Raw genomic sequence first — 10,684 nt, forward strand, 5'->3', positions numbered from 1 at the left:
ATGGTTTTCGCTGGAGTTCTAGCGAATGAGGGGGAATCTCATAGAAACTTCTAAAATTCTAACAGGACTAGACAGGGTAGATGCAGGGAGGATGTTCCCGATGGTGGGGGAGTCCAGAACCAGGGGTCACAGTCTGAGGATTCAGGGTAGACCATTTAGGACGGAGGTGAGGAGACATTTCTTCACCCAAAGAGTGGTGAGCCTGTGGAATTCATTACCACAGGAAGTAGTTGATGCCAAAACATTGAATGTATTCAAGCGGCGGCTGGATATAGCACTTGGGGCGAATGGGATCAAAGGTTATGGGGAGAAAGCAGGATTAGGCTATTGAGTTGGACGATCAGCCATGATCGTGATGAATGGCGGCGCAGGCTCGAAGGGCCAAATGGCCTCCTCCTGCTCCTAGCTTCTATGTTTCCATGTTTAAAAAGAAACTGATAAGAGTGAATAAGGGCCAAGGATTCCGGTACGGTTTTAACACACTAAAGCTAACTTTTCAAACCTAACTTCATTGTAAACATGTGGGATAGGGCAGGGGGTTGGGCCTGGGTAAGATGCCCTGTCGGAGAGTCGGTGCGCACTCGATGGGCTGAATGGCCTCTTTCTGTACTGTAGGGATTGTATGATTCTGTGTCTGAGCTGTGATTTGAGTTACTGAAGTGTTAGCCGGGGTAAGTTGGCCATTCGGGATCTGGTTAACCTGAAGCCTTGATGTGGAGATGCCGGCGTTGGACTGGGGTAAACACAGTAAGAAGTCTCACAACACCAGGTTAAAGTCCAACAGGTTTATTTAGTAGCACAAGCCACTAGCTTCCAGAGCGCTGCCCCTTCACCAGGTCTTACCTGGATTACCCAGGTCTTACCTGATGAACGGGCAGCGCTCCGAAAGCTAGTGGCTTGTGCTACCAAATAAACCTGTTGGACTTTAACCTGGTGTTGTGAGACTTCTTACCTGAAGCCTTTCAGCCGTGGATTAATCCTCTTCCTCATCCTGTCCTTTCAGCTCGATTGTACAGCTATCCACTGGGCCTGTCGAGGAGGGAGGCTGGAGGTGCTCAAGATCCTGCAGAAAAAAGGAGCTGCTGTGAATGTCAATGACAAGGTGAGGGATAGGCCCCCAGGCTGATTACAGCGACAGGCGGAGGTACACATGGCCTGAAAGGTCAAAGGGCAGGGCTGAGTTCACCAATATCAACAAGGGTGTGTCACAGCTGGTTCAGCACCCTGGGTAAGGAGCTACCAAAGAGAAGGAGGGAGTCGTGCCCCTGACTATTCCCCAGTGGCCTGTGCTGGAAGGTTTATACGAATGGGTGGACAAGGTTCCAAACCCCCTCAATATTACCCAGCCAGAGTCTCTAGGAACTAAAGGTTAATCTCTCGGGGAAAGCATAAAGTGCTGGAAACTCTCAGCAGGTCTGGCAGCATTTGCGGAGAGGGAAACAGAGTTAATGGGCAGGATTTTCCACGCAACCTGCTGCGGTGGAGATGGCCCACCATTGGCAGGTGGTGGGATCCTCTGGTCTCAACGCTATTGATGGGATTTCCCATTTAATGCACCCTCACCGCTAGGAAGCCCACAGCAGGGATGCGTCATTGGCGGGACCTCCTGCCGACGTGAATGGTGGAAAATTCCGGGCAAATTTTCGAATCCAGTTTGAGCCTTCAGAACTGTTCCACAGACTAACCAAGCTACAACCTGCCTCAGCTCTGAAGAGGAGTCTGTTACACTCTGCATAGATGCTGCCAGACCTGCTGAGTTTTTCTAACACGTTTTATTTTTTTATTTCAGATCTCTGGCAATCTGCAGCATTTTGCTTTTATTGTGCATTTATATAGCGACTTTCCCAACCACCTGATGTCTCAAAGCACCTTCGAGTCATAGAGGTTTACAGCATGGAAACGGGCCCTTCATCCCAACTTGTCCATGCCACCCTTTTTTTTTAACCACTAAGCCAGTCCCAATTGCCCGCATTTGGCCCATATCCCTCTCTACCCACCTTACCCATGTAACTGTCTAAATGCTTTTTAAAAGACAAAATTGTACCTGCCTCTACTACTGTCTCTGGCAGCTTGTTCCAGACACTCACCACCCTCTGTGTGAAAAAATTGCCCCTCTGGACCCTTTTGTATCTCTCCCCTCCCACCTTAAACCGATGCCCTCTAGTTTTAGTCTCTCCTACCTTTGGGAAAAGATGTTGACTATCTAGCTGACCTATGCCCCTCATTATTTTATAGACCTCTATAAGATCACCCCTAAGTCTCCTACACTCCAGGAAAAAAAGTCCCAGTCTATCCAGCCTCTCCTTTTATAACTCAAACTATCCTAGTAAATCTTTCCTGCACTCTGTTGCGTTTAATAATATTAGTAAAAGTAAAATATGTTTGAAGTGTATTCATTATTGTAATGGAGGGAACTCAGTGGCCAGTTTGCACACAGCAAGCTTCCACTATCAGCAATGTGGTAATGAGCAGATTAACCCTTTCTCATCATGTTGGCTGAGGGGTTTGGTATTGACCAGAACAGCAGGCAGATCTTCTTTACACAGCACGGTGGCACAGTGGTTAGCACTGCTGCCTCACAGCACCAGGGACCCGGGTTCGATTCCCGGCTTGGGTGGAGTTTGCACATTCTCCCCGTGTCTGTGTGTGTTTCCTCCGGGTGCTCCGGTTTCCTCCCACACTCCAAAGATGTGCGGGTTAGGTGGATTGGCCATGCTAAATTGTCCCTTAGTGTCAGGGAAATTAGCAGGGTAAATACGTGGGGTTACGGGGAAAGGGCCTGGGTGAGATTGTGGTCGGTACGGCCTTGATGGGCAGAATGGCCTCCTTCTGCACAGGAGGGATTCTATGATAGCCACCTAAGCAGCCAGGCGGGGCAACGTTTCAACATCTCATCTGAAAGGCGGCACCTCCAACAGTGTAGCATTCCCCCTGAACTGCACTGGATTGTCAACCTGGATTCTTGTATTCAAGCCCTTGATGTGACTCGAACCCAGAATGTTGTAACTCAGAGAGGTCAAAGCGCTGCCAACTGAATCACAGCTGACACGTCTGTGCCACCGAGCAGACAGAAACCATCGGAGAGAGAAAACACTGTGTTTTATTCATTTTTAAAAATAGTTTTGTTTATTATTTCTGAAAAGAGCAGAGATGAGGTGGTGGGGCTGACAGTTGGGATTCATCCAATCGGATGGTGAGGAGCCTGCTTGTTTTCCAATTGGTCGCTGGAAGGACTGGGAAGACGGACATATTGAGTGATCAATGGCAGGGCTGAGTGGACGCAGGTGGTCATGTGACTCTGGCACTCAGGCACAGGCCTAGGCCGATAATCCTAGTGGAGTACTGAGGGAGTGCTGCACTGTCAGAGGGTCAGTGCTGAGGGAGTGCCGCACTGACAGAGGGTCAGTGCTGAGGGAGCGCCGCACTGTCAGAGGGTCAGTGCTGAGGGAGTGCTGCACTGTCAGAGGGTCAGTACTGAGGGAGTGCTGCACTGTCAGAGGGTCAGTACTGAGGGAGTGCCGCACTGTCAGAGGGTCAGTGCTGAGGGAGTGCTGCACTGTCAGAGGGTCAGTACTGAGGGAGTGCCGCACTGTCAGAGGGTCAGTGCTGAGGGAGTGCCGCACTGTCAGAGGGTCAGTGCTGAGGGAATGCTGTACTGTCAGAGGGTCAGTGCTGAGGGAATGCCGCACTGTCAGAGGGTCAGTGCTGAGGGAGTGCCGCACTGTCAGAGGGTCAGTGCTGAGGGAGTGCTGCACTGTCAGAGGGTCAGTGCTGAGGGAATGCCGCACTGTCAGAGGGTCAGTACTGAGGGAGTGCCGCACTGTCAGAGGGTCAGTACTGAGGGAGTGCTGCACTGTCAGAGGGTCAGTACTGAGGGAATGCTGTACTGTCAGAGGGTCAGTACTGAGGGAGTGCTGCACTGTCAGAGGGTCAGTACTGAGGGAGTGCCGCACTGTCAGAGGGTCAGTACTGAGGGAGTGCCGCACTGTCAGAGGGTCAGTACTGAGGGAGTGCCGCACTGTCAGACGGTCAGTACTGAGGTAGCACCGCACTGTCAGAGGGTCAGTACTGAGGGAGTGCCGCACTGTCTGAGGGTCAGTACTGCGGGAGTGCTGTACTGTCAGAGGGTCAGTACTGAGGGAGTGCTGCACTGTCAGCGGGTCAGTACTGAGGAAGTGCTGCACTGTCAGAGGGTCAGTACTGAGGGAGTGCTGCACTGTCAGAGGGTCAGTACTGAGGGAGTGCTGCACTGTGAGAGGGTCAGTGCTGAGGGAGTGCTGCACTGTGAGAGGATCAGTACTGAGGGAGTGCTGCACTGTCAGAGGGTCAGTACTGAGGGAGTGCTGCACTGTCAGAGGGTCAATACTGAGGGAGTGCTGCACTGTGAGAGGATCAGTACTGAGGGAGTGCTGCACTGTCAGAGGGTCAGTACTGAGGGAGTGTTGCAGTATCAGAGGGTCAGTACTGAGGGAGTGCCGCACTGTCAGAGGGTCAGTGCTGAGGGAGTGCCGCACTGTCAGAGGGTCAGTACTGAGGGAGTGCTGCACTGTCAGAGGGTCAGTACTGAGGGAGTGCCGCACTGTCAGAGGGTCAGTGCTGAGGGAGTGCTGCACTGTGAGAGGGTCAGTGCTGAGGGAGTGCCACACTGTCAGAGGGTCAGTGCTGAGGGAGTGCCGCACTGTCAGAGGGTCAGTGCTGAGGGAGTGCTGCACTGTGAGAGGGTCAGTGCTGAGGGAGTGCTGCACTGTCAGAGGATCAGTACTGAGGGAGTGCCGCACTGTCAGAGGGTCAGTGCTGAGGGAGTGCTGCACTGTGAGAGGGTCAGTGCTGAGGGAGTGCTGCACTGTCAGAGGGTCAGTACTGAGGGAGTGCTGCACTGTGAGAGGGTCAGTGCTGAGGGAGTGCTGCACTGTCAGAGGATCAGTACTGAGGGAGTGCCGCACTGTCAGAGGGTCAGTGCTGAGGGAGTGCTGCACTGTGAGAGGGTCAGTGCTGAGGGAGTGCTGCACTGTCAGAGGGTCAGTGCTGAGGGAGTGCCGCACTGTCAGAGGGTCAGTACTGAGGGAGTGCCGCACTGTCAGAGGGTCAGTGCTGAGGGAGTGCTGCACTGTGAGAGGGTCAGTGCTGAGGGAGTGCTGCACTGTCAGAGGATCAGTACTGAGGGAGTGCCGCACTGTCAGAGGGTCAGTGCTGAGGGAGTGCCGCACTGTCAGAGGGTCAGTGCTGAGGGAGTGCTGCACTGTCAGAGGGTCAGTGCTGAGGGAGTGCTGCACTGTCAGAGGGTCAGTGCTGAGGGAGTGCCGCACTGTCAGAGGGGCTGTTTTACAGAGATGTTAAACAGAGGACACGTCTGGCTCTTCTGTGTATGGAAAGATCCCATGGCACTGTTTCGAAGATGAGCGAGAGAGGTGTCCTGAGCAATAATTATTGGATGGGTGCAGTTCCAACAACACTCAAGGAACTTGACACCATCCAAGACAAAGCAGCCCGCTTGATTGGCACCACATCCACAAACATCCACTTCCTTCGCCATCGACGCTCAGTAGCAGCAGTGTGTACTATCTACAAGATGCACTGCAGCAATTCGCCAAAGATCCCTAGACAGCTCCTTCCAAACCCACGACCATTTCCATCTAGAAGGACAGGAGCAGCAGATAATTGGGAACTCCACCACCTGCAAGTTCCCCTCCAAGGCACTCACCATCCTGACTTGGAAATATATCACCATTCCTTCATTGTCGCTGGGTCAAAATCCTGGAATTCCCTCCCTAACGGCATTGCGGATCAACCCGGAGCCCGGGGACTGCAGCGTTCCAAGAAGGCGGCTCACCACCATCTCTCAAGGGCAACTAGGGATGGGCAATAAATGCTGGCCAGTCAGCGATGCCCATGTCCCATGTGCACAGTTTTGGTCCCCTTATTTAAGGAAAGATGTAGTGGCATTGGAGGCAGTTCAGAGGAGGTTCACTAGATTGATTCCAGAGATGAGGGGTTTGTCGTATGAAGAGAGATTGAACAGTTTAGGCCGATACTCTCTGGAATTTAGAAGAATGAGGGGAGATCAAATTGAGGTATACAAGATGATAAAAGGTATGGATAAAGTAGACGTGGAGCGGATGCTTCCTCTTGTGGGGCATTCTAGACGAGAGGTCACAGTCTTAGGATAAGGGGCAGCAAATTTAAAACAGAGTTGAGGAGAAACTACTTCTCCCAAAGGGTGGTGAATCTGTGGAATTCGCTACCCCAAAGTCTGGTGGATGCTGGGACAGTGAGTAAATTTGAGGAGGAGTTAGACAGATTTTTAATTGGTAATGGGTTGAAGGGTTATGGGGAGAAGGCAGGAAAATGGGGATGAGGAGCATATCAGCCATGATCGAATGGCGGAGCGGACTCGATGGGCTGAATGGCCTAATTCTGCTCCTATATCTTATGAACTTATGAATGAATTTTTAAAAACCCTTAAGCAACATCTGATAAACAGATAATTTAACCATTATCCCATAGCTGTTTGTGGGAGCTTGCTGTGTAAATTGGCTGCTGAATTTCCTGTATTACAACAGTGACTAAATTGAAAAAGTAAACCTTATTGGTTGTAAGGTGGAGTGGGACATTCTGAGTTGTTGAAAGGTGCTATAGAAGTATGTGTTCTTTCTCTAGATTTAAGATAATTGGGGTAAAAGAACCAAGGAAAAGAGAAATTACTGTGACACAAGAAGTCATTATGACCTGGAAGATGTTGTCTGAAAGGGCGGTGGAAGTAGATTAAATAGTGGCTTTTAAAAGGAATTGGATAAAAACTTGAAAAGGAAATTGCAGGGCTCCGGGGATAGAGCAGGGGAATGTGGGACTAATAGCTCTTACAAAACAAACAGCACTGGCACAGTGGGCTGAATGGTCTCCTTCAACTTTTCATTGGAGTTCAGACGAATGAGGGGGGAATCTCATAGAGACTTATAAAATTCTAACAGGACTAGACAGGGTAGATGCAGGGAGGATGTTCGCGATGGTGGGGGAGTCCAGAACCAGGGTCACAGTCTGAGGATTCAGGATAGACCATTTAGGACGGAGATGAGGAGACATTTCTTCACCCAAAGAGTGGTGAGCCTGTGGAATTCATTACCACAGGAAGTAGTTGATGCCAAAACATTGAATGTGTTTTGCCTCTGCCTCAGCAAAGCAGCCAGCATAATTAAGGACCCCACACACTTTGGACATTCTCTCTTCCGCCTTCTTCCGTCGGGAAAAAGATACAAAAGTCTGAGGTCACGTACCAACCGACTCAAGAACAGCTTCTTCCCTGCTGCTGTCAGACTTTTGAATGGACTTACCTTGCATTAAGTTGATCTTTCTCTACACCCTAGCTGTGACTGTAATATTCTGCACTCTCTCCTTTCCTTCTCTATGAACAGTACGCTTTGTCTGTATAGCGCGCAAGAAACAATACTTTTCACTGTATACTAATACATGTGACAATAATAAATCAAATCAAAATATTCAAGAGGCGGCTGGATATAGCACTTGGGGCGAACAGAATCATAGAATCATAGAAACCCTACAGTACAGAAAGAGGCCATTTGGCCCATCGAGTCTGCACCGACCACAATCCCACCCAGGCCCCACCCCCATATCCCTACATATTTTACCCACTAATCCCTCTAACCTACGCATCTCAGGACACTAAGGGGCAATTTTTAGCATGGCCAATCAACCTAACCCGCACATCTTTGGACTGTGGGAGGAAACCGGAGCACCCGGAGGAAACCCATGCAGACACGAGGAGAATGTGCAAACTCCACACAGACAGTCACCCAAGCCGGGAATCGAACCCAGGTCCCTGGAGCTGTGAAGCAGCAGTGCTAACCACTGTGCTACCGTGCCGCAGGATCAAAGGTTATGGGGAGAAAGCAGGATGAGACTATTGAGTTGGATGATCAGCCATGATTGTGATGAATGGTGGAGGAGGCTCAAAGGGCCGAATGGCCTCCTCCTGCTCCTATCTTCTATGTTTCTGTGTTTCTATGCACTGTTTAATGGTGATAGGAATGGGGGAAGCTGTTGGGAGAATATTCCAGTCAGTTAATCATTTAGGTTGCTGTGTGCTTATTTGCTCTTCCTTCGATTGCAGCTGCTGAGTACACCTTTACATGTCGCGACCAGGACCGGTCATGCGGAATGTGTAGAGCACCTTATCGCTTGTGGCATTGATATTAACGCCAAGGACAGGGTAAAGTTTACTTTTGATGAACCAGATCTCGCAGCTGCATAATCAACTCTGAGGTCTCTACTAATCCCTCTCTGATGCAGTCCTGCTCAGAATCTCAGCCTAGGCTCATGTCTTATGCAGCTCCTCCTCATCGATCCTAAACCCCTTAGGCTTGCCCCTGAAGAGCGTGCTGCTCCTATTGCATCTCGGGTAGAATATAATATTATTCCTTGACAGCGTCAGGGATCTGGGTTCGATTCCCGGTTTGGGTCTTTGTCTGTGCGGAGTCTGCATGTTCTCCCTGTGTCTGTGTGGGTTTCCTCCGGGTGCTCCAGTTTCCTCCCACAGTCTAAAGATGTGCGGGTTAGGTGCATTGGCCATGCTAAATTGTCCCTTAGTGTCCCGGGATGTGTCGGTTAGAGGGATTAGCGGGATAAATGTGTGGGGTTGTGGGGATAGGGCCTGGGGTGGCATTGTTTTCAGTGCAGACTCGATGGGCCAAATGGCCTCCTTCTGCACTGTAGGAATTCTATGAAAAAAATAATGAATTTAAGCACCTCCGGGTCAGGTAAGAAGAGATTATCCAAAGATTCCGCTTCTAATCAGTGTCAAATTCATGTATTCCCATTGAAACTGCGCTGCTTCCATTCCCATTGGCCATTTTGAGGCTCAAATAAAATAAAAAGAGGGAATCCTGGGAATCCAGAGCAATTCCATTGGTATCTGGAAAGTGGAAACACAGATTCCTGTTTCCACTGACGCCCAACATTGGAATTAGAAATCAGAAAATGTGCCACCTCCTTACAGGACAGAACAAAACACAGGTGGAAATACAGGTAAAAACCAAGAATCCAGTCTCCAAGAAAATTCCGTGGAGAAACAAGGCCACCTGGGCAATGTCAGTGGTTACTCAGCAATAACCTGCTCACTGACGCTCAGTTTGGATTCTGCCACAGTCACTTACCTCCTGACCTCATTACAGCCTTGATTACAAACAGGGACAAAAGAGCTGACCTCCAGAGGTGAGGTGAGAGTGACTTCTCTTGACATCAAGGCAGCATTTGACCGAGTATGGCATCAAGGAGCCCTAGCAAAACTGGATTTCAATGGGAATCAGGAGGAAATCTCTCCGCTGGTTGGAGTCATACCTGGCACAAAGGAAGATGGTTGTGGTGTTGGAGGCCAATCCTCTCAATTCCAGGACATCACTGCAGCAGTCCCTCAGAGTAGTGTCCCAGGCCTGACCATCTTCAGCTGCTTCATCAATGACCTTCCCTCCAACATAAGATCAGAAATGGGGATGTTTGCTGATGATTTCACAATGTTCAGCACCATCTGCGACTCCTCAGATACTGAAGCAGTCGTGAGCATATGCAGCAAGACCCGGAAAACGTTGAGGCTTGGTTGAGTGGCAAGTAACATTCATTCCACACAAGTGCCGAGCGGATGATCTATCTCAGCCTCAGCAAGAAGTCCCCAGCAACACAAATGCTAGTCTTCAGCCAATTCAGTTCACTCCGTGTGAAATCCCAAAAGTCTGTCCACTATCTACAAGACACAAGTCAGGGGTGTGATGGAATATGGCAACAACTCAGCAAGGCTCCTTTGAAACACCTTCTAAAACCCAAAACTATACCATTTAGAAGAATTAGAGCAGCAGATACCTGGGAACACTTTTAAGTTCCTCTCTAAGTTACTCACCATCCTGATTTGGAAATATACTGCCGTTCCTTCACTGCCGCTGGGTCAAAATCCTGGATTTCCCTCCCTAACAGCATTACAGGTATACCTACACCGCATGGACTGCAGCAGTTCAAGAAGGCAGCTCACCACCAACTTCTCAAGGGCAATTAGGGATGATCAATAAACGCTGGTTTAGACGGTGACACCCACATCGCGTGAAAGGATACAAAAAAGAACCTCCTCCTACTCTGATTGTCTCTCTCCACCAGACTTCAGATTCCTGTGCTGCCTTTTCCCTCTCCTGAAATACTCTCTACTTCAATCACCCCACGCCACAGTGAATTCCAAACCCTGGGCTTACTTGATGTAAGTGTTATTCAATAAGAAATTGGAAAGTAGCTGGATATCAGTCAGGCAAATCAGTGGTGTTAGACAGACAAAAGGGGAATTAAAAGGTGGAAGAAATGGGTTGGGAAATAAGGTGGGGTGAAATAAGGAAGTCCAAAGCGTTACAAAGCAGGGACTCATTGCCTTTTGCTCTTTGTTCTGCAGGAGGGAGATACAGCATTGCATGATGCTGTCCGACTAAACCGATACAAGATAACAAAGCTGCTCATTTTACAAGGAGCTAATTTGAGAGCCAAAAATATGGTAAGTATTCCCCATGGGATCTTTCCTGTTGAGAAGATTCCAGGTCTGAAGTCATCGCGTAGGGGATTACCATGAGTTGGGAAGGAGTGAATGGAAATGAAGGAGTGGTAGCTGACACTGAGCTTAGAGTTAATGGATTCTACGGTA

General features: G+C 49.6%; 1 protein-coding gene across 3 annotated transcripts in view; it reads left to right on the forward strand.

Annotated features, from left to right (window-relative positions):
• The window catches only part of LOC144500349 (uncharacterized), a 30,536-nt gene that overhangs the window by 15,192 nt on the left and 4,660 nt on the right, over nt 1-10,684 (forward strand). For 2 of the 3 annotated variants that reach the window (XM_078223103.1, XM_078223102.1), the window contains exons 6-8: nt 1,004-1,102; nt 8,126-8,224; nt 10,439-10,537. In XM_078223103.1, the coding sequence (XP_078079229.1) occupies nt 1,004-1,102; nt 8,126-8,224; nt 10,439-10,537 (297 nt within the window). The remainder of the gene's footprint in view (nt 1-1,003; nt 1,103-8,125; nt 8,225-10,438; nt 10,538-10,684) is intronic. The other variant, XM_078223104.1, reaches the window with a different exon arrangement.

Source organism: Mustelus asterias, chromosome 11 (genome assembly GCF_964213995.1).
Source record: "Mustelus asterias chromosome 11, sMusAst1.hap1.1, whole genome shotgun sequence".
NCBI lineage: Eukaryota > Metazoa > Chordata > Chondrichthyes > Carcharhiniformes > Triakidae > Mustelus > Mustelus asterias.